The sequence below is a fragment of the Strigops habroptila genome, chromosome 1 (genome assembly GCF_004027225.2).
Source record: "Strigops habroptila isolate Jane chromosome 1, bStrHab1.2.pri, whole genome shotgun sequence".
NCBI lineage: Eukaryota > Metazoa > Chordata > Aves > Psittaciformes > Psittacidae > Strigops > Strigops habroptila.
In genome coordinates, this window is record NC_044277.2 from 4,390,331 (window position 1) to 4,413,441 (window position 23,111).

At 40.5% G+C, this 23,111-nt stretch overlaps 1 protein-coding gene across 1 annotated transcript in view; it reads left to right on the top strand.

Moving 5' to 3' along the window:
• Positions 1-23,111, top strand: part of AGO2 (argonaute RISC catalytic component 2) — a 65,878-nt gene that overhangs the window by 25,966 nt on the left and 16,801 nt on the right. The window contains 16 exon segments of the mRNA XM_030503689.1: positions 2,071-2,191; positions 6,706-6,887; positions 8,237-8,373; positions 8,509-8,643; positions 11,686-11,773; positions 13,409-13,439; positions 13,441-13,557; positions 13,763-13,882; positions 14,238-14,276; positions 14,278-14,325; positions 14,327-14,362; positions 16,403-16,536; positions 17,900-18,068; positions 18,070-18,085; positions 19,961-20,120; positions 22,644-22,734. Of these exon segments, the coding sequence (XP_030359549.1) occupies positions 2,071-2,191; positions 6,706-6,887; positions 8,237-8,373; positions 8,509-8,643; positions 11,686-11,773; positions 13,409-13,439; positions 13,441-13,557; positions 13,763-13,882; positions 14,238-14,276; positions 14,278-14,325; positions 14,327-14,362; positions 16,403-16,536; positions 17,900-18,068; positions 18,070-18,085; positions 19,961-20,120; positions 22,644-22,734 (1,624 nt within the window).

Below are 23,111 nucleotides of genomic sequence, written 5' to 3' on the forward strand. Positions count from 1 at the left end.
GCAGGATGCACATACAGTGCAATTCCAAGTCTTATTTTTTCAGCTGGCTTACATTTTTCTAGTATTTTTGGTTTTATAATTCAGATGTATATTTATAATAAATAGTTCTTGTCATTACTTTGTATGTTGTAGCCCCTAGAAAGGAGAGAGGGAGATTTTATTTTCATTTACACTACTCCCTCATCTGTCCCAGCTTTTGTCCTTCAGTTTTATTCTGCAACTCTACTACAGCATGGACTATGGCCCTGCAGACCTGCTGCAGGGATCTGTACATGTCAGTTCCTCACTGATGAGACATGAGCTGGAGCAGGCCTGGAAAACACACAGCTGAGACAACGTGCTGTTGTGCCAGATTAATACAGTCTGGCTACAATTCTTCATGTGTTGCAGAAGGGCCAGATCTATGTGCATGGTTAGATAGGCAGAGTGGGCAGTGTCAGTTTGGTTCTGCCCTATGGATGCTCTTGGTTTAACTCAGGAGGGGCAGCTAGGACTCACCCAAGGTTCAAAATGAACTCTGCTTGCCGTCGCTGGCCCCAGCTTCTTGGTGTGTTTGCATGATCTTGGTAGAATAGTAAGTCCCAAAGGGCTGAAGTTAGTGAATTGGTAAGTCACTCTTCTTTTAACTTCATATAGAGAAAGTAACTTACTTTTATTAAGCTCTCTCCACCCACAGCTGAGAAGCACCATTGCTAAATGTGGTTGGAAGCTTGAAAAGCTTAATTAAGCAGAAGTGTTAATTTTTATATAAAGTAGTTCACAGTCAGAACTTGCTCAGTGAGAGAATGGGTTTTCCATTGCTCAATCTTTAACTCAAGCTTGAAAAATACCTCCTTCCTCCCACCCTCCACATTAGGTACTCACTCAGTCAGACATTGCAGACCCGAGGCAGATATTACTGGGTCAGGTTTTATTTGTACTTCTCAGGAGGTCAGACAAGTTTCTTTCAGTGGTCACATCTTGTCTTAAAGCCTTGGGACACAGCAAAGAAATTGTCAATTAGAGCATTCTTCCTTCTTTTCTTGAATGAATTCAGGGTTTCAGCTCAGAATTTTGCTATAATATCTAACCCTATGCTGGGTTAATGACCTTTCCAGCTCAAGGCAGATGAAATAGCCACCTGCAGCATCTCTGAGCTGCTGGTTGACAACAGCACTGAAGAAACAGTGGTTTCCTTTCTGTGTCACTTTAACTGCTTAATGCTCTTTTGCCCCAAGCTCTGCATTAAGGATCTTGTAGGCAGCATATTGCAGACTGCTGATGGATTTCAGATTTTACAGCCTGAAGGATGTCTCCCTGGGACGTTTTGACCAAAGACCTTTGGCATCAAAGGGTGTTGTTTTACCAACAGACCTCTCATCAGCCGGTGAACTGCTTTGCATGACCAGTGTGTAAACACTGTGGTTTGACAAGACCTTTGTGAGTGGTTACCTCATTCATACAAACACGCAGCCTAGTTCCACTATGCATAAACGAATGTGTGTTTTTAATATGCACAGGTCCCAGTGATTGCACATAACCAGTTTTGTTGGATGGAGCCCGGTTTTGCTGCGTACATGAAAAGTTGCATTTAAAAGTGATCTTAGTGCAATGCAAAAAGTTTGCCTGTCATTGTCATTATAGAACTGTCATCCTTACACTTAAGGCTGTGAGCTTGGATAGTGATTTTTTTGAAAGCTTCTGCAGCTGCTGAGCTCTTGGTCCATGATCCTCTGCAGAAGGAGCTGTGGGATGGGGAGCAGAAGCCCCAGGAGGGTACCAAGCACCTCTCATTTTGAGCTTGAGAGAGCACGAGCTTTCGCTTTCCCACTTTCAGTAGATCACAGAAAAGAGGAAGGAAAGTTTCAATCTGAAAAAGCTAAAAATAGGTGCTTTAAGAGAACAGTTTAGTCTGTGAAAAGGTTGCTTTGATTCAGATCAGTCAAACAAATCTTGCCTTTAATACGCTACAGTGGACAGCCCTTTCATTTACCTAATGCCTCTATTCATAAATATTAGTGTTAGCGTTCATCTGCTGCTTAACGTTAGAAGTAAAAAGCTGAATTACCATATTCTTTTTTGTATTTTCAGAGAAATAGTGGAGCATATGGTTCAGCACTTTAAAACCCAGATTTTTGGGGATCGCAAACCAGTGTTTGATGGAAGAAAAAACCTTTATACCGCTATGCCGCTTCCCATTGGGAGAGATAAAGTAAGTTTTAAATAGAAAAGTTTCCAACTGGAGATTTTAATATAATTGCAGATTATTTCTAACAATTAATAAAAACTGATTTTTACGTTTCTGGAATAGACATATCCTGCTGTTGCCACTTTCCTCACAGTGTGGTTTGCCAGGACGGGAAGTGCGAGCTTGTTGCCATCAAAGATGATCACTCCCCTCTCCATATCCTTCTTTCCTCCCTCTGTTTGTTCCCACTTGCATGGTTTCTCCTGGTTTGGTAAGCTGGATCAACTGCCCAGGACAGTGGAAAGGCTCCATACTGGCACTACAGAGAAAGAGAAAGCACAATTGGGTTTGGGAGAGGGGAGCAGAAGCTGTTGTGTCGGCTCCTTAATCTCATCAAAGCCCAGTGTAAGCTGATTCTCACTCTCTGCTAGCCGGGAGAAACTCCTCCATCCCTTCATTCCTGTATGGAACCTCTTCCCTAATCCTTTCCAATGTGAAAGCCAAATTAATATAAACTGCACAGGTTGAGACTTGCTATCTTAGCCCTGGGGCAGTTGAAGAGGACTCGTGTGTTCTGTTTCCCAGCTCTGTATTGTGGGGCTGTGGCCTCTCTGGTCACCCTGGTTGTAGCAGTGGAGTGTACCCCAATCTGTGCCCATTGACTGGTGAAATAGAAGGGGCTGTGCAAAACAAACCCTATAAAATAATTAAGCTTCCAGATCTGTGGTCTAATATCAGATTGAATTTTCTGCGGCCTTGTTTGTTTAGATGAACACTTGAGGATAGTCATTGTTGTACTACAGTAATTCCCATTTTACCCTTCTGCTGTGGGTGCAAGGTGAGGCCTGCACAGTTACAGTGGAAGACTGTCCCATCCCATCGAATTTGATTACCACCTAAGCAGGCAAAAGTAAGGGAGAAAGGGAAATAGCAATGTGGAAACTTGTTCATGCGATTACAGCTGTGAACAGAGCTTAGGTCACGCAAAATTCAGTAGCAGTGTGCTATAAAATAGTTCTTGCTGCCCTTTGCTGTCTCTAGTTGTATCCCTGTGCAGTGCTTGACATAGTTCTACCTGTATCAAGCTCTTGATCTCATATGTGTAAATTTTATTTCCCCCAAATATATTTAAGTGAATGTCATGCAGTAAAGGTCAGTCTCTGCTCCAGTCTTAGTCATTTTTCATTAACCAGTAAGGTAACATCTGGGAGAACTCTAAAGGAATCATAAAAAGTATTAGACATTATTTTTTTCCCCCACTTCCATTTACTGTATTCTAGTTCCTACAGATTTGCCACATGAGATTGCAAAGTATTTGCCAAAGGTGGAATGATACTTGATGAGTGTTTAAACTCCTAAGTGTTTAAACAAGTCCTCTGGATGCACACAATTACCTTATAACTATAATACTTTCCAAGTTCTGGTTGACTGACCATGTATTTTACAACAAGTAGGAAGTTCTGCATTTAATAAGTAAAGGCAAATGAAAAATGGTTTATGGAGGATAAACAAACTGAGATCAAATTAATCTTTGGATCTGATGGAAGTCTGTGAGATGCAAGTTGAGCCTACTCTGATTAGGAACTGCCTGAGATGACCTCCTCCTCCTCCTGTTCCTTCTGAACCTGAATGCTGCTGATCAAATAGGACCTGATTCTTGATGCTTTGGGTTTTAAAGCCCACATCTACTAAATCATACATGGTAAAAATGAAATCTAGTGGCAGTGTATCATCCTTTCGATGCCCCAATACCTTTGTGTCCGTGCAAATGAATGGTGCAAGGTAACTTGTACCTGGGGAAAAGGCTGACTTTAATGATTTTGTTAACCATTTTGGGTGGGACAGGAATTATCCAGACAGAGGAGATGATCATTTTGCAAAAGATGATCACTGAAGAGTCTTTCTGGTGGAGATTAGCACCATTATGGGTCAGAGAGTTTCATCTGTAGCCCGTTTCTAGGCTTACTTTTAATAAACTCCTGTTTTTCCCTGTTGGCCCATTAGGATATAGGACTTTGGTTGTTCAGCCATGTATATATTGATGTTATTACCCTGGAGCAAAGAGGTAATAGAGATAAATCTTCAGCTGGTTTTAAACTGGATGTGGGGAAATGTAGCTTAATGAGGGAAACTTTTAAATTGGTGCTAAATTGTTTAAGCATGGTTTAAAACCAGCTATAAGCTTGTAGGTATTAGGAACTTTCCTCCAGTTCAATTAGATTAAGTTTTGGTGGGGGGGTGGGTTTGACTGTCTGTATATAACAATTTAGCAAGTTTACTGCACAGCTGTCCTATATTTAGGATTCATATGTGAAAAGATTCGTGTAACCTTACAAGTGATTAAATAGATGATCCTTTAATCTCAGTGGAAGAAGACGTTGATTTACTTGCAGTTGGTGCATCGCTGGGTGGATAGAACTGATTGCTGAAGCAGAACGCTGACACCAAAATTGCCAAACATATTTTTCCCTCCCTGTTCGCTCTTTTAACTTATTTAATGGACCTCTGTCCCTCATCTCTTGTCAGCAAGTGGCTGTTCTGGGGTTGGTTTGGTTCTTGTGTGCTTGCCTTTTGAACAAAACGCCTGCTTTCTTTTCCAACTTGCTTCTGTTACAGTATTCTCGTGCTTGGCCTTACACGGTTATACATGCTTGTATTTTCATTCCTTCCTTATCAATACCTTATTTTCACTCTTTAATTCTCTTAATTTCTTTAGACCTTTTAAAAACAAATATGCAATATGTACATATTAACAGAGTATTTTCTTAGTTTTTAATGCAGTGTTTTCAGTCTAGCAACTAGAATAGAAATTCTCCAGTCGCTGGGTCTTTTGTTTCCTCCAGGCACATGGATACTGCGACACAGGTAGGTCCTGTTCTACATCTTTTTCCATGCCATTGCAATGAAGGAGTTCTGTAAATTGAAACCAGGAGCAAGGGGGGGAATAAAATTGCATGGTTTTGTTTCAGATTAAGGTTACCAAAGCTGTTAATAATCAGAGCAGTTTTGTATTAACAGTATCAAGACTAAGTAGAAAATGTGAAACTTCATTTGAACGAGGAGAGAAGTTTAAAGGAAAATGCAGTTCAGGTGCAAGAGGGCGTCTTCCATCTGCTCTAAATAAGATGCAAGTTGAAGACCTTTTGATGGCGTGGTGGGAAATAAACGCTTCATAGAAAGCTTCCAACCTGTGTCAGCTGAAAACCTGTTGCTTTATTTGCACAGGTTTTCAGCAGACTTAACCTTCTGAGCCAGATTCAGACCAGTGACCCCGCAATTACATACTCCAGTTCCCATTGCTCTCCCAAAAGCTCCTTCCTCTGCTCAAGTCTCCTGGTGAATGATGTTTATACAGGAGGAGAGATGTGGCTGTAATATTAATTTTGTGTGCCTGCTCTAAATTGTCACCTTGTTGGTTGTTGGCATACAGGGAGGCTTATTAGTTGTGTTCTATCTTTCTCCTATTTTTGACTGGAGAAGCTAACTGTCACAGAACACCACATTAGCTCGCCGTTACCCATGTATTATTTTTGCTAGCCCACTAATTACAGTTTGTTTGTTAAGTGGATGCCTTCTATATTTAAATTGTGAGCTCCCTAAGACAGGAAAATGCACTGGTTTTGTTTGTAGCCAGCACAAAGGATACTGTGATCTTGTTATTTCTTGTAGTCACTACCAGGGCTGCTCGTCGCTTCAGACAAGCCTTAATTTTAGTCAGTTTAAGAACTTTGGTGCTCAGGCTTTCTTTGTTTTGTAAAGAGGAGAAATCAGCATTACAGCTAATTACAAGTCATTGGCTTCATTTTACCAACTTCATTTTACCAACATGTAGTTTGCCAGTGGTTTTTAGACAAAGAATTCAAAGTAGGGCATGACATGTCAAAGGGGTGCCTCTGTTTCCTGCCTGATAGCATCACTGCATCACTGCTACTTTGGGGCCATCGTTTATTCTTTCTTTGGTACTTAAAAATAAGAGGGCTTTGGGTTGGTGGGGCTTGTGGGGTTTTTGTTTTGTTTGGGGGGTGGTGTTTGATCTTTTTCTCTTTGAAAGGTTCTATTGAATTTTATTTTCCCCTGTTTGAACTATGTCTGCAGTAATGGTATTTAAAGCACTCTGGTGCTCTAGAGAGTGAATACCAGAAATTCATGAATCTGGGCAGGTAGTGACAGACCATGTTTTACTTTACGTGCAGGAGCTGACTTGAGCAGTGATGCATTACAATGTGTTAGGTATCTAAAATCAGGTTATCGGATCTTCACAGAGACCTCCCAGTTGATATGCAAGCACTTCCAGATTATAATGGTGACTCAAAGGAGGAGGTAGATGCCAGCTGGGAAGCACGCCAGCTTTCTGGAATACACCTTTGGAAAGATCTAGCTGTAAAAAGAGGCCGTACCTAACGTATGTTATTTCTTCATCATTGCTTTTTGTCTTCTCCCATGCCTTATAGCGCTGTTCAGAGGAATCCATCGTCCCTTCTCTTTTGCCCTTTTTAATGGAAAGAATCATCTTGGTTTGTTGTTTGGCATTGTTGCAGGTGGAGCTGGAGGTCACACTGCCAGGAGAAGGAAAGGACAGAATATTTAAGGTGGCTATAAAGTGGATGTCCTGTGTGAGTTTGCAGGCTTTACACGATGCTCTTTCTGGTCGGCTGCCGGGTGTCCCGTTTGAAACCATCCAGGCACTGGATGTAGTGATGAGGCACTTGCCTTCCATGAGGTGAGGAGAAGACCCTGACTTTGTTCAGGTGGTGGTTTTGTTATTTGCATTGCTTCAGTGGCTTTTTGAGTAGGATGTGCTTTCATAGCTCAACCAAAACAATAGCTATCTAACAAATGGCATGCTCAGGCAAGAGGCAGTACGGTGCCTTTCTGCTCATCCAGTGGAATTAGTAGCCTCCAGCCTGGACATAAGACGCTTTCCCCACTGGTGTTGTGTGCTCTTAGGTGAGGGGTGCCCTGTCATCTCACTTACACTCCACTTCTCTGTAGGCCTCAGAGAAGGAAGCCCTCCCCGAGTGGAAAGTAGTTGGAGATTGGTAGATGTGTGAGGGTGGCTTTAAAACTTGTGACCCTATTCTGTGTGTCCTTGGGCAGATGTTTATTGCCAGTTTTATATAAAGGATATTGTGCTATAGGGGAACATTAATGTCACTCAGTATAGCTGTTTTTATAGAAAAGAAAATAATTAGGTTTTTTTCTTTCCAAGCAAGTGGAAACTACAGCATTTGCAGCCAAACCCAAGAGATACTGGGTTTAATTCAGCTGCCATGAAACAAGTCGCTGAAGACCGCTGTTCAAATTGCATTCAATAAGAAAGTAAAGAACAAAGTAGGGCTGATCTTTCCCATTTTGAAGGGCTAAACAGGGAAAATGAGTTAAATTTATGGTAACATCTTTAAATGGCCTTATAGTACATTGACTTTATCTGCACATTAGGGATTAAAAAAAATCACTTCAGTCAGGTTTTGCAACACAGAAGAGAGCCGAGATTAGTTCATCACGTATCTTTGTCCGGAGAAACATGTTGGCTCTGGGTTTGATTAGTTTGATATGAAGTGTGCAGTACTGAATTTCCATGGTGAAAGATGGATCAAAAATACCTGTTAAATCAGTTGTTTTCCCATACATAGATTCCATAGATTTCAGAGGAAGCTGTGCACAAGTAAGGGGAGAGGTTATTGCAGTGTTGCTTTAATAGCAGAGATGTTTAATTATTTTCTCACTAAAGCATAACTGATTTTTTTTAATAGAGTACCAAATAAAAGTGTAGCTGAAGTTTTAATAGAGTACAAAAGAGGCTTTTAATGGTTTTCATTTGAATTAGTAGGTATAATAAGGAGTATACTGAAAACAGATTTAAACAAACATGAGTAGCAGCCAGTTTCTTACTGTAACTAGCTGGATTTTAAGAGGTGGAACCTGAATCCTGGCAGGAATCTCAGATTGTTGATAATTTGAAACAGTGACATTTCTGTGCTTTTGTGAACAGGAATTTGCATTAGTTATGGCTTTATTGCCTTTTTCTTGCTTTAGTTTTATGATCTGAATTTCTTCCCTTTGTTGCAGATATACTCCTGTGGGGCGATCGTTTTTTACGGCATCAGAAGGATGCTCCAATCCATTGGGTGGTGGCAGAGAAGTTTGGTTTGGCTTCCATCAATCAGTCAGACCTTCATTATGGAAAATGATGTTAAATATTGATGGTAGGTCCTACAAAAATCTGTTCTTGTTCCTTCTTTCTCTTTCAATGGAAAGGCAAAAATTGAGTTCCATTTGTTGGATTTCTTCAAAGCTTCCTCAGTATTGTTGTAATACAACGTGGATGTTTTTGTCTACAGTGTCTGCAACTGCATTTTACAAAGCACAGCCAGTTATTGAGTTTGTATGTGAAGTTTTGGACTTCAAAAGTATTGAAGAACAACAAAAACCTCTGACAGATTCCCAAAGGGTAAAGTTTACCAAAGAAATAAAAGGTAATAATTGAATTACATGAAACTGCTTTGTTCTGTCTGATGATACGTTACACTACACATTCAAAACATACGCTATAGAGGTCATCTTATTGGGAGACAGATTATCACAACACATGCACTTTTTGAGCAAAACTAAGAGGCAGGAATCATTTTATTCCTTACATGTATTTTGGGACTTTCAAAAGTCTACTGATCAATGTTATGTTTCAGTCTCCTTGTCCTTTTTTCTTGCTACGTTGGTTAATCTCTGTAGTTTGATACTTTGTGGATATAAGGAAAGTTGGGACAGTTCAGATGAGGGTGTTGCTTCAGGTCTGATGAATCACTAGTGCAAAAAGTAAGCATATTTATTTACAAATTCATCCATATTTAGGGCTCAGATATGCACATAGGTAAATTATCACATATTCAAGAATCTGTGGTAACTATGTGTGCTTTAGTGCAACCACGAAGATGATGTTTTGCTCTAAGTGATGGGCTGAACTAAACTCTAGCAGATAGGTGATTATTTTACTGAGATTGTTTACTGGCTTGTGACTTGTGCAAGCTTTTCCTCATTTAAGTGTAGGTTCTTTAGACATACCTTCATTTATTCCTTTTTTGTGCCTCACCACCACTTGATCAAGTGTCATGTCAGAGTTACCGGTGTGTGTTGGCATCTGAGAGCATCTCAGTGCAGAGATACTACTGAGATCTCTTCAATACGGAGAGCAGCACTTTGTATTATGTCAGTCTCCTTAAAAACAATTGATCTTCCCAAATGAATATTGTATTTAGAAGTTATATTTACTGTAGTGCTCTACTCTTCTTAGAGTGTTAACAGAATAACAATCAATTCATATTTTTCACCTTTGAAACCTATTGGTAGTGCCAATTCCATTTCCATGATGAAGATACTCCTGTTCCTAATCTGGTGTTTTCAAAGTACTTATAAAGACTCGGATTTTATGTGGGGTTGGTTTGTTTGTGTTTTAAATTATCTGATTTTTATATCCTAGATTATACTAATAATGTAGCAATGTGGTTTTGCATACTGAGGTATTTCATACATACGCTCTCCGGGAAGTAAATTATTCTAATTGTAATGTTAATTCTAAAAGTAAATTATTCTAGTATGTAATGACTGAATCAAAGAGTAGGAGGAAGGAATCTTTCTGGTTTTGTTCACTAAAGGTTTCTTCTGAAAAATCAAAGTCTTTCTTTCATGATATGCTTGATAGAAAGGAAGCAAGTTAAAAGAGAAAAACAAACTCTAAATCTGTCCTGCAGCTTCTTTGTTGCCATAAACCGTCCTCAAAACCATGTTTTTGCCCAATTAGAAGTTAGCAAGAAAACTATAAATAGATCCTGAGTTTGTACAGGTTGTAAATGTTTTCCAAAGTAATCAGGCACTGCCAGCTGTTGTTGTTGCTTTTTCCATGAGGATTTCCATTCTTCAGATGGAAGTAGCCATTTCCAATGTGCAGCAAAGCTACTTGTAAACTGAGGTCACAGTTTATCTTTTAATGAAATGCTGTGCTACAGATTTAGGAGGTATTCGTAAAAACTTGAAATTATTGAAGGTTTCATAGTAGCCTGTCGTGGTTTGAGCCCAGTCGGTAACTCGGAACCACGCAGCCGCTCGCTCACTCCCCTCCTTCTTCCTCCTCCTGCTCCCAGAGGGATGGGGAGGGGAATGGAAAGAATGTGAACCCCACGGGTTGAGATAAGAGCAGTCCAGTAACTAAGATATAACACAAAACCACTACTGCTACCACCAATAATAAGGGAAATAACAAGGGGAGAGGATACAATTGCTCACCACCCGCGACCGATACCCAGCCCGACCCAAGCAGTGATCTGGGCCTTCAGGGTGACTCCCCCCAGTTTATATACTGGGCATGACGTGCTGTGGTATGGAATACCCCTTTGGCCGGTTTGGGTCAGGTGTCCTGTCTCTGCTTCCTCCCGGCTTCCCCTCCTCCCTGGCAGAGCATGAAACTGAGAAAGTCCTTGATCAGAATAAGCATTACTTAGCAACAACCGAAAACATCGGTGTGTTCTCAGCACTGTTCTCAGCCTAAAGTCAAAAACACAGCACTGCACCAGCTGCTAAGAAGGAGAAAAATGACTGTTACAGCTGAACCCAGGACATAGCCCTAACAAATTACACTGAAAGATTAATATGTTTTTTGGCAAGTTACTAGTGCCTGTGACAGGGGAAATTCAGCAGCAGCCTGAGTTTATATACACGTGCAGATGTATAAGCAATTCCAACCTACAGTCCCCTCTTTCCTATTCCCACACATGGCAACTTCCTATCTCTAATCCAGTCCACGTACATCTGTTTCTGCCTGAGCATGAAAGTAATAGAAATGAAAACACTGCATTCAAGCTTATACTTGTGGGTAATGGTAAATTGGAAACACTTCTTCATGGGTAGCTGTGTTGTGCTGGTTTGGGGTGGGTAATTTATTCTTCTAGAAGTTATTTGCCTTCAGGTGAGCTTGGCTTTTGTGCCCGTGGGACGTGCAGCAGATGTTTGTCTTCATGAAGAGTAAAGCCCCATGGCCTCATTCCCTTGGGCTCCTATAGGCTATATAGGTATTTCCACCCCCTCTGACTCATTAGTTCAGGGTCGGTTGCAGTAGTTGGAGGTCTCACAGACTCTGTATGTTTAGACATAAAGTATAAACAAGCTTTATTCTTCAAGGAGGTTGTGTGCCCTTTTTGTCCTTTCACCATCCTGGACTTCCTTAGAGGTACAGAGTTGGAATTAACAGAATGCATTTTGCTTCGCCTGCGAAGCTCTTGGAGCTTTGAGGTTTTGTCTTGTCTCTAAAATTCTTTGTTGAACTTTGGCTGAAGCTCAGGGGCTTTGAATTTTAAAGCTATAAATTAGTTTGAGCTCTGTCTCACCAAAGGGGATACCCTTTGGTGCTCAGACCATGTGCTGAATAGCAAACAGCTTTACTGCAGAGTTGAAGTGGTTTTATGTAGCAATTCAGAGGGACTGATACCTTGATTTTGAAGAAATGATGATACATATTTTCCAATTTTTAGGTCTGAAGGTGGAGATAACACACTGTGGGCAGATGAAAAGGAAGTACAGAGTGTGCAATGTCACCAGACGACCAGCAAGTCACCAAACGTAAAGTATTTTGCTGCTTTTTAAGCATATGGTCAGTCTCAGGCCAGAAAAGTATCTGGCCTGAGAAAAGTAGAATAGTATCTAGAAAAATAGAAAAGTATCTATTCCTTACTGACGTAGGAAAAGCTGTCTTGAAAAATTATACTTTCTTTGGTCAATATATGTGCAATACACCTCAAAGTATTTACTCAATTTTGCTGGGTTTTGTTGTATTTTTTATTCTCTCACAAATGCCATGGTATTTGAGCCAATCTCTTTGGTTTAAATCTGTGGTGGTTTTGGGGTTGGTTTTTTTGTTTGGCGGTTTTTTTAATACTCTTAATTCTTTATGGATTTCTTCAACGTTGAGAAACAGGGTGCCTGGTGTGTTTCCAGAACTGTTGAGTAGAAAAGTAGTGCAGCTGGGATCAGCTTCTAATCTTGATATAGCACTCTGTTTTTAATCTGGAAATACTGTTTGGTTTTGCATCACTACCCAGAGATCGGATACTGGTCTAACTAATAACTAACCAGTTACGGATGACTTGAATATGGAGGGTATTTATTCCCATTTTTAAGAAAGTAGTGTAGGGAACAAAACTATCATAGGATGGTTAGGTTGGATAACAGCTTTTTACAAGAAAATACTGATCAGTAGCTGGATCTGGTATTAATTGTCTGGCTTTGTTTCGTGCTCTTTCAGTGATGTGTTATATCAGTTGAAAAGGCAATATTTGTATGCCACTTTTCGTGGATGTATATGCAGATGTGTGTGCACATACATAAATACGTGGACAGAAAGAGAGAAATGGATTTCTGAAGCAGTAATTGGGTTGGTCTCTCACAGTAGACTTGCTATTTCTGTGCATGGCATAGCATAAACTGTAGTGCTGCAAAATATCCCAATACGCAGGAAACATCAGTCTTGTCTCTAAGGCAAATGCTCTAAGGAAACTTAATTTATAGCAATATGTATCAAGGATGTTAGAGAATTATCCTTCTGTTGTACTCTGCTCTCGTGAACCTTCCTTGGAGTATTGTGTGCAGTTCTGGTGTCCTCAACATAAGAAGGACATGGAGCTGTTGGAGCAAGCCCAGGGAGGCCACGAGGATGCTCAGGGCTGGAGCACCTCCCGTGTGGAGACAGGCTGAGAGAGTTGGGGCTGTTCAGCCTGGGAAAGAAAGCTGCGTGGAGACCTCAGAGCAGCCTTCCAGTGTCTGAAGGGGCTACAAGGATGTTGGAGAGGGACTCCTCATCAGGGACTGTAGTGGTAGTAGGACAAGGGGTGATGGAGTTCAAACTGAAACAGGGGAAGTTTAGATTAGATCTAAGGAAGAAATTCTTTACTGTGCGGGTGGTGAGCACTGACACAGGTTGCCCAGAGAAGTGGTAAATGCTCCGTCCCTGGGGCAGTGTTCAAGGCCAGTTGGACACAGCTTTGGGCAACCTGGTCTAGTGTGAGCTGTCCCTGCCCCATGGCAGGGGGTGGAACTGGATGAGCTTTCAGGTCCCTTCCAACCCAAACCATTCTGTGATTTTCAACAAGATAGGTTTGATCTCCAGTAGGCTTCACTCTGTGCCGAGAAATGTATGAGCAAGTGTGCGAAAGTGTCTACATGAAGTAATGGCTTATTTTCATATTTGATTTCCAACAGATTCCCACTTCAGCAGGAGAATGGACAAACAGGTGAATGCCACTGTAGCTCAGTATTTTAAGGACAGGCACAAATTAGTTTTACGCTATCCTCACCTTCCATGTTTACAAGTTGGACAGGAGCAGAAACACACATACCTCCCTCTTGAGGCAAGTCAACTTCTGGTTAATACTGGTATTGGGGGAATAGGGGAGTGAGGGGTCAGAGAAAAAAAGGCTCAAATGTTGACAAAGTGTCTTTTGAGTGGCCAACTTGCTAAATTCTGTAGTGCAGCAATGAAAAATACCCAAGAAACCAAACCAAACCCCAGTGGCACTGTGTTTTTTAACTTCCTTTGTGTGGGGGATATTTCAGGTGTGCAACATAGTGGCAGGACAAAGATGCATAAAGAAACTCACTGACAATCAAACTTCCACTATGATCCGGGCAACTGCCAGATCGGCACCTGACCGTCAAGAAGAGATCAGCAAATTGGTGAGTGTTCTGTCAAAGATGAGTGGAGCATGGTAATGAACTTCATTTTCTTACCATAGCAGACACTGAATAGTTTGTGCACCCTATGCACAAGTTATGAGCTTGTTTTTATAAGCTTTTGTCCATTAATATGAGAGAAATACATCCTCACAAAATGTTTTGAAGTGGGGTTTTTGGGGTGCTTTATTTCAAATTTTGAGGCATCCAGGGATCCAAGTGGAGTTAACAGAGGTTCTGGTTGCATTGGCATCACCCATGTATGAAGGGTATGTGCCCAAACACAGGTTATCTCAGATTTAGATCTTAAAAAGAACTTCTTCTTGTGCAAGAAATACCTAATTCCTTGTAATTTCAGATGCGGAGCGCGAGTTTTAATACCGACCCTTATGTTCGTGGAGTTTGGAATTATGGTCAAAGATGAAATGACAGATGTGACTGGTAGAAGTCCTACAGCCTCCTTCCATCCTCTATGGAGGCAGGGTACGTTGAACACATACTGTACAATCTGTGCCTAACTTCTGTAATATGGTGGTTCAAATTAATTACGTTGGATATAATGGGATAAATCATCAGAGATGTAATGTTCAGATTTTAAATGTAAGCTTGGAAAGCTCTTAAAGGTAATGGTCCATTTTGCATCTCCCTCAATTGCTTTGTTATTTCTGAAGATTAAAAATGCTTTATGTAAAAGGTTCAGAGAAAAAAGTCTGTATTTTTCCTTCACACACTGGTTGTGTCGTGTGTTGCAAGAAGAAACCTGCAAACAGTGGTTCAAGTCAGTGCGTGTGGGAGAAGAACAGAGGACAACTTCAATTACTATTTATATTTTTCCTCCCTTAACTCTGAAATCTTCCTCAACTTTCTGGTTGGTTTTGAGTGTTCTGGGTGGAGCAGCTGTGTTTAGGACAACTATCTCTAAGGTATTTTCTCTGTCAGCATGTTTTTCTCCAGAGCCATCTCTTCCTGTTGGAGTATTTACACGCAGGGTTTTTGTCTTCACGGTGGCTTTTCAGATGGCCTTTCTGACATGATCTTCCTACTGTGGTATCTTTCAAAAGAACATTGGGAACAGAATTTTCTATCAAATTCTATAACATGTCTTGGTTTTATGCAAGATGAAAGTTTAATAACTGGAATAACTTAATTTGTGGAGGCTTCTGCTGAACCTCTTCTAGATCATACCTGAAGGGGGCTACAAGGATGGAGGAGAGGGACTCTTCGTTAGGGACCATAGTGGTAGGACAAGGGGTGATGGGTTCAAACTGAAACAGGGGAAGTTCAGGTTGGATCTAAGGAAGAAATTCTTTCCTGTGAGGGTGCTGAGGCACTGGCACAGGTTGCCCAGAGAAGTGGTGAATGCTCCATCCCTGTCAGTGTCCAAGGCCAGATTGGACAGAGCTTTGGGTGACATGGTCTAGTGTGAGCTGTCCCTGCCCATGGCAGGGGGTTGGAACTGGATGATCTTAAGGTCCTTTCCAACCCAAACCATTCTATGATATACAAATCAGACTGGTATCTCCATAAATCCACAATGGGAGAGGATCTTGTGTCTTCTACCTAAAGCTCTTCAGACAAAATTGGGTATATTAGCTCAAACTTTCCTTCACTGGCAGGTGGAGATAACCCAGCAGTCTTTGCCTGATCCTCATTATAGAGAGTGCTGTCATGAACTATTCTGGCACCAGGGGAACAGGAGCTTAATGGCAGATGAATGATGGAAATGAATGATGGGGGAGGTACTGTCTTCAAGAGACACAACTCTTTTGCAAAATGAATTATGAAATTTGTGTGGGTGTCCTGAAAAATACCCATAACTTTTAGCTGGTGCTGCTAAATGAGACGTCAGACGTCATGGGAACTTGTCTAAAACATCTACAGGATACTGATACCTTGTAAGGCAGTTAACATCACCAGAGTTACTTCAGTTGTCTTATTATATCCCTTGTCCTCGAGAGAACCCATCAAACTAATATCTGCTTGATGGGAGAGAGAAAAAGTGTTGTGCAGGTCAGAGCTGAATAACTGATCATCTTTTGTGAGCGTGTTCACATTTTTCCTATAGAGTTGTGTGAATGACATCAAACCTGCTATTTGCCTCTACTTAATCGTGTTTTAAAAATACTGCTAATACTTAAAACTAAGTCTCTCTGGAAAGTTCACTGAGTGGTTATAAAGTCAACTGTGGAAATGTATGTTCTTGTTAGCATTACATACCAAGCATGAATCTGACTTACTATCCATATGTAATTTCTACCTGCTGGTGATTTATACGACCAAAATGAAAATCATCAGCAATAAAAATGAAACAATATGAGCTTTCTTTTTCACCTGGGTGACAAGCTGACTTGCTGTGATGATACAATGAACTTTATGTTAGGATAGATGTTTGAGCAGTGGAGACAAAGACCTGAGAATGGAAGTTGCCTGCTAGTTGGAGGGAAGTAGAAGCATGACTGGTTTGTATTAGCCTGAATCAATTTTTACATCAGTGTTTTGTTTGATTTTTCCTTGCACTTCCAGAATAAAGCAATTGCTACACCGGTTCAAGGAGTCTGGGACATGAGGAATAAACAGTTTCACACTGGAATTGAAATAAAGGTTTGGGCAATTGCATGCTTTGCTCCGCAGCGCCAGTGCACTGAAGTTCATCTTAAGTAAGTGTTTCTCAGAAGATGGTGATTTTCTTATTTGTTATGTATGGAAATAGCATAATCTCACTTCTTTATTTAGAACGTGGGTTTTGTTAAATTGTTTAATGGATGGCAATGCATCTTTAACAGTGCTGCTGAAGTTCTGCCTCTTTGTTTTGAATGATGCCGCTATGATTTCAATGCTAGCATCATGAAATCCTCCATATCAGACTTACCAAAAGCAATTTATATTATGTTGCAGATTTCTGACAGTGAGGCCTTTGGACAGAGCTTAAGATTAGAGAAATGATGTAACGATGGGTGTTTATCATTAAGTATTTGTCAAGAGTGAAAGCTAACACGTGTGTTGTCTTAGATTCTTTTCCTTGTTACATGGAATAGATTTATTCCTGCAGAACTTATTTAAAAGGAAAACTTTAAAAAGCAATCCAACTGTTGTCTAAAACTTTCCACCCTTTAGAGTTTCTGTCATGTGCAAGTTCCTGCATTTGGCAGGATGAGTAGGACCAGTTGTTTGGGTGACTTTTGAGTACTCGAATGAAACTTTCAGATTTGGTTTCATCTATTTTGGATGGAACATGACTGTTGAAAGACAAGTTCTTTCATCCATGAAAACATATTCCATGTAGCATCCATGCAAGACTTGAATGTTAAAAGTGACATCCTGGAGCAACCTGCTCTAGTGGAAGGTGTCCCTGCCCGTGGCAGGGGTTGGAACTGGATGAGCTTTAAGGTCCCTTCCAACCCAAACCATTCCATGATTCTATGAAAATAAGGTTGTCTCCATTTCTGACCAGTTCCATCAAAGGGTGACTTATATTTGCACCATCGTTGGAGAAGGTTCATATTCGTGTCCAGAATACACCTTTCCTCTGATATCCAGCAAGGTTTTCTTGTGCATTATTATTGATGTTAGATCAATTCACTAAGACACAATTGCTGGTAACTTCTGCTGGTCGTTTCCTCAGCAGAATAAAAGAGGAACTGCAGACATTTGGGTACTGGTAGTACCACATAGAAGTGTGTGGTAGAGCAAGCTATCCAAAGGATCATCGTTGCAGTGTTCTGGCAAAAAGTAGCTTACACTGTATCTCCCACAGAAAGATCAAATAAGATGGAATTTGCTTTGGAAATGAAGTTTTTAGTAATGGTGGTTATTTATACACTGTATTTTCCTCATCTTCCCCTGTCTTTCCTTTAGGGACTGCATAGAGACAGTCAATTAAAGATGCAGTTGTGGGAAATTCCCAGATTTTTGGAAAGCTCAATTCAGAAGTTTAACAGGATTGTTCCATTAAAAATAAGAACAAAAATCAAGATGAATTTTACTACCCGAGGATCTAATGTGTTCATTTCCATCCCTTAGGTCCTTTACGGAACAACTGAGGAAGATTTCCAGAGATGCAGGAATGCCAATCCAGGGGCAGCCGTGCTTCTGTAAATATGCCCAGGGAGCTGACAGTGTGGAGCCCATGTTCAGACATCTGAAGAACACTTACACTGGGTTGCAGCTCGTTGTAGTAATTTTGCCAGGAAAAAACACCAGTCTATGGTCAGTAAGTGCAAATCCTGTGTGTGTGTGTTCCAGACACAACTTTATGTATGTTTTTGTGAAGTATTTGAATGAGAGAAGTTTAATTCTATTTTAACCATATAAATTCCATGTAGGGAATGGGCTATAAATGATTTTTATTCTTCTTGTGCTGCATGATGGTTTATATTAAGTCCTTAATTCTTTTCATTAGTTTTGTCTATGCTTTTAATTTGCTCTTCCACATTCTTCCTGCTGGTTGCATTTGAGATGCAGTTTGTGAGGGAGAAAGCTAAACCAGGGCTTCTGTGAAATGGATTAAATTGATACGTAGTGGATTAAAATATACTTCTCTAACTTGTGTGCTAAAAATTCCAAGTGATTGACAAAGTAATGACCTCAAGAACTGTGTAGCTTTTAGAACATCTTTGCTTGCTCACACCATCACCCATTGGCAAAAGAAGTTGAATGAAGGAGATTTGTGCCAATCACTTTCTTTTCCTATTCTTTGAGTTTTTTAACTCTTGGGTTGTGAGGACACAGATGGTGAAAACTCAGCTCCTTAAACTGGTCTTTGTGGAGACAGATTGACCCTTTACGTAGCACATGCACATAGGTTTTAATGTGTTTTAAATAAACCATGCATTTTGGTTTTAACTAGCTCTTCCTATAGCAAAACTGCTTGGTTTCCTGTCCTGCCTTCCTCCTCCTTTCACTTAGCTTGCCCAATTGAAGCACCATCCACTGTTTTCTCCCATAGCTTCATGGGCTGTCCCTTCCCTAATGGCTCACATCTACCAAGCAGCTGCAGATTCGGTTTATCCCATCCCTCACCAATTTAATATAATAGGAAATAATTTCCTAACTTTCTTTTCCCAAGATTATCTCATCTAAGTTGAAAAGAGAGATTTAAGAAGGAAGCTTCCTTGCAAAGCAAGTGGCTTGTCTCTAATTTGTTCAATAGAAATTCAGTGCAAAATGACATTTCACTTTTCCTGCTTGGCATTAAAAGGGGACTCTTTACTTAACCGCTAAGAGGATGTGGTACCACTCTCATCTGCTTTCCTTGTCATTATCTTTAATTATAGTTCTTTCTGCCCCCTCTAATCATCTCTCTTTGTTTTCTCCCTGTGTTTTTCTATAGTCTTGCTCTTCCTATATTCACAGTCTTGTGTTTTCTCCTCTTCTCACCCTGCTCCTCAGAAAGCCTCCTTCCATCTCCTGTTGCCAAAGGAGGGGCTGCATCTTTTCTGAGCCTGTCTTGGAACCTAAATTTCTTCTTTTTCCTGAGTATGGCTCTTTAAAGCCTTTAAGCCTTAATTTGTTGTTAACAATAGGATTCGTTTTAACCTTTTGAATAATACAGTTCTTAATAAATGCCTTTTGGAGGTTTTTATGAGCCATCCTTTGGTAAACTGGCCACTTCTTATGCAAGTGACAAACTTGCAGTGATGAACCGATAAACTGGTTGGCTGAATGTTACTCAGCACGTTAATATGAAGTTTGTGTTACTAGTCCAGTGTTAATAATGAAACAAGTGCTCATCATCCTAATGCTATCCACATTACCAGCTCCATCGGCCAAAGGTTTTTCCATGCTGATGATAAACCACTGTCATTTTAAAATTACAATTAGTGTAATTTAAAGAAAAATCATACTTAAAATAAGCCAATGGAGCCTTTAATTATATTTAGGACCCAGTGACCGTGCTGTTGGCAGGTGGAGCAGGACAGAGGTTTATTGAAGGCTGGGTTTGGGGGTTATGTTTCTCCTTGTTCCTTTAAGCTTAATGACCACTTGTCTAAATCTCTAGGGGTAGTTAATTGTCACTGAAGGTCTCCCAGGTTGTTTGACTTGCCACATGCAAATATTTATTGGTTTTAATTTGTTCTGCAGCGGAGGTGAAGCGTGTTGGCGACACCGTGCTGGGAATGGCTACGCAGTGCGTTCAGATGAAAAACGTCCAAAGAACAACACCACAGACTCTGTCCAACCTTTGCTTAAAAATAAATGTCAAATTAGGAGGCGTGAATAACATTTTACTGCCACAGGGAAGGTAAGGCAGCTCTCGGGGAGGAAGAGGGAATTGTAGTGTAAAGAGAACATAGGTCGTATTAGGATAACTGGGAGATTCATCTGTAGTTGTAGCACTGTAGTTTACGTGACTCTTAGGTTACAAGGACTGGAGAGGAATACTTGTTCCAGTTGAAATTTGTAATAAAGATCTTGTTACTGCAATCTGACCACTGAAGTGTACAACTTCCACTTGAATTAAAAACTCGTAATGTTTTATTTGCCTTGAGTTTTCAGAGACAAATGGAGACCATCTTGACTAGAAGTGCCTTTTACTTTATAGTTTGTAGTCAAGGTTCTTCCTTTTACTGTATGAAGACACACAATAAAATGTCTATGAAGATATGTCTATATCTTCACTTACATAGACATTTAACAAAACAAAAGGTGGAAGCAGAAAACGCTTAAGTGGTTTCCAGATCCAGTTGACCTTGCAATTTCTTAGTATTACATTGATAAGTTTTAGTTATATTGTGACTATATTCTGTGAAGTTGCTTCGATACTACTGAATTCCATATCTGACGTGTCATTGAAGTCCTGCATATAGGTGAGTGGGAGTGAATTAAATATATTGTAAAGAAAGAAGAGACCCTGCAGTTGAAGACTAAATTTGGTTTGTGTGTCACCTTAAAACAAATGTTCTTAAACTGAAACTGATGAAAAGCTTTATTAAAAAAACAGTTATAAGAAATTCTAATGGAAGAATGACCAAAATAACAGCTTTTGTCTTACCTGTGCAGGATAGAGGAGACTTGCGTAAAGAGATATAAAGTTACTTGAATCAAAGTGAACAACTAGGTTTTATATTAGTGAAAAGATGGTATTTTGCAATCATTGCATTTCAAGTTGTAGAGGGAGCTCAGGGCAGAACCTGCTACATCATTCTTGGGAGCCTGTTTTAAAGAAGTCAACATTCTGTTATGCCCAGATAAGCAAATTTTCACTTCAACATACCCAGGCTTGCCAGAAGGTGAAAAATAATCCAACAAGAACTTAGGAAAAAGAAGAACATGTTATCAGAAGGGATATCTATTTTTTGTTTCTTGTTAAATTAGAATCATAGAATCACAGAATGGTTTGTGTTGGAAAAGACCTTAAGATCATCCAGTTCCAACCCCCTGCCATGGGCAGGGACACCTCACACTAGACCATGTCACCCAAGGCTCTGTCCAACCCGGCCTTGAACACTGCCAGGGATGGAGCACCCACAACCTCCTTGGGCAACCCCTTCCAGCGCCTCAGCACTCTCACAGTAAAGAACTTCTTCCTTCGATCTAACCTGAACTTCCCCTGTTTCAGTTTGAACCCATCACCCCTTGTCCTGTCACTCCAGTCCCTGATGAAGAGTCCCTCTCCAGCATCCTTGTAGCCCCCTTCAGACCCTGGAAGCTGCTCTGAGGTCTCCACGCAGCTTCTCTTCTCCAGGCTGAACAGCCCCAACTTTCTTGAGCTAAATATACTCAGCCTGGGTCGTGTGCTTGTTGCAGACTCCTGTTAACTAAAAATCCTCATATTACAGAGCATGAATTTCAGAAAGGCACAGTGGGGTGTTATGGGTTTTGGTTTTGGTGTTTGTTTCTCAAAAAGGAGCTAAAGATACTGCTGTGGAAACAAAAGAGAAACACACACACATCATATAAGTAGTTTTATGCTCGATTCATAAACATAAGGTCTCTGTTAAGTGGCTTGTGTTGGCAACAGTAATGTGGCCAGAAAGTTGAATTGTGCTCATTATACCAAGAAACTGCATTCGTGAAAATGGAGTTAAGTAAATGGGGAAAACATGGCACAAGTGCACACCACACCTGGGCATTCTGGAAAACTGCAGGATTGGGGTGTTTAAACAGACCTCTATTATTTTCTGTTGGTTGAGGGGATGGGAACAGGACAGCTTTTTATTTGTATGATTGCATTGTGAGTTATATTGCTATAATTACCTTCAAATGCCTTTTTAGAGAAGGTCTGAAAACACTTGAATCTACAGAACCATTCCCCACACACCCCCATACACACGAAAAGATTCTGCTGGCCTAAAATTTCCTATTTAAAATTGTTTCATTAAGGAATAGAGTTGAAGCTGAAAACTATCAGTGTAGTCTTTTGGTGTTCTGCTTTTGATGCAGTGGCTTAATATCTTAAAGGTTTGTTTAAAACTTTCGTAGAACCATAGGTTTGGGGTGGAAAGGACCTTAAGGCTCATCCAGCTCCAACCCCCTGCCACGGGCAGGGACACCTTCCACTAGAGCAGGTTGCTCCAAGCCCCTGTGTCCAACCTGGCCTTGAACACTGCCAGGGATGGGGCAGCCACAGCTTCTCTGGGCAAAGCTTAGTTTTCTTAAGAATAATCTACTTTTAAAGCAATAGCTACAATGTCAAGGCCAGGTTGGACGTGCAAATTGTTGACTGATTCACTGCAAGATTACAGAGTGCTATTTACCTGTTTATAATGTGCTTTATTAAGCATAAGCCTTGCTGCTTTTACAAGTTTCCTTTCTCTTTTATCAGACCACCAGTATTTCAACAGCCTGTCATATTCCTTGGTGCAGATGTAACTCATCCTCCAGCTGGAGATGGAAAAAAGCCTTCCATTGCTGCAGTGAGTAAATTGTGTAATGATCTTTAACCCCTGCTCTCTCCTGCTGTTCATCTCCAATGCGTTTTATTGGTTTCAATTCTTTTGTGGTCCATTTCTTCTTTCCCTCTAATTACAGTATTATAAATTGTTTTTCTGCAGGAATCTAATGACACTTCAGAGAACTTGTTCCAATACTGATTCCTTACATGTGTGTAGTAGCTTGTAAAATGCCTGAGCTGCTACTACAAAGAGGAGCTTTTCTATTAGCTGATATTTATCAGCAACTGTAACGAGCTGGTGCATGTTCAAATCTGCTTTTTCAGCAGTTAAAAATGTTAAGACTTTATCCATTACTGCTTGGGAACTAGGCTGGCTCGGTTGTAGTTTTGGGTGGTTCA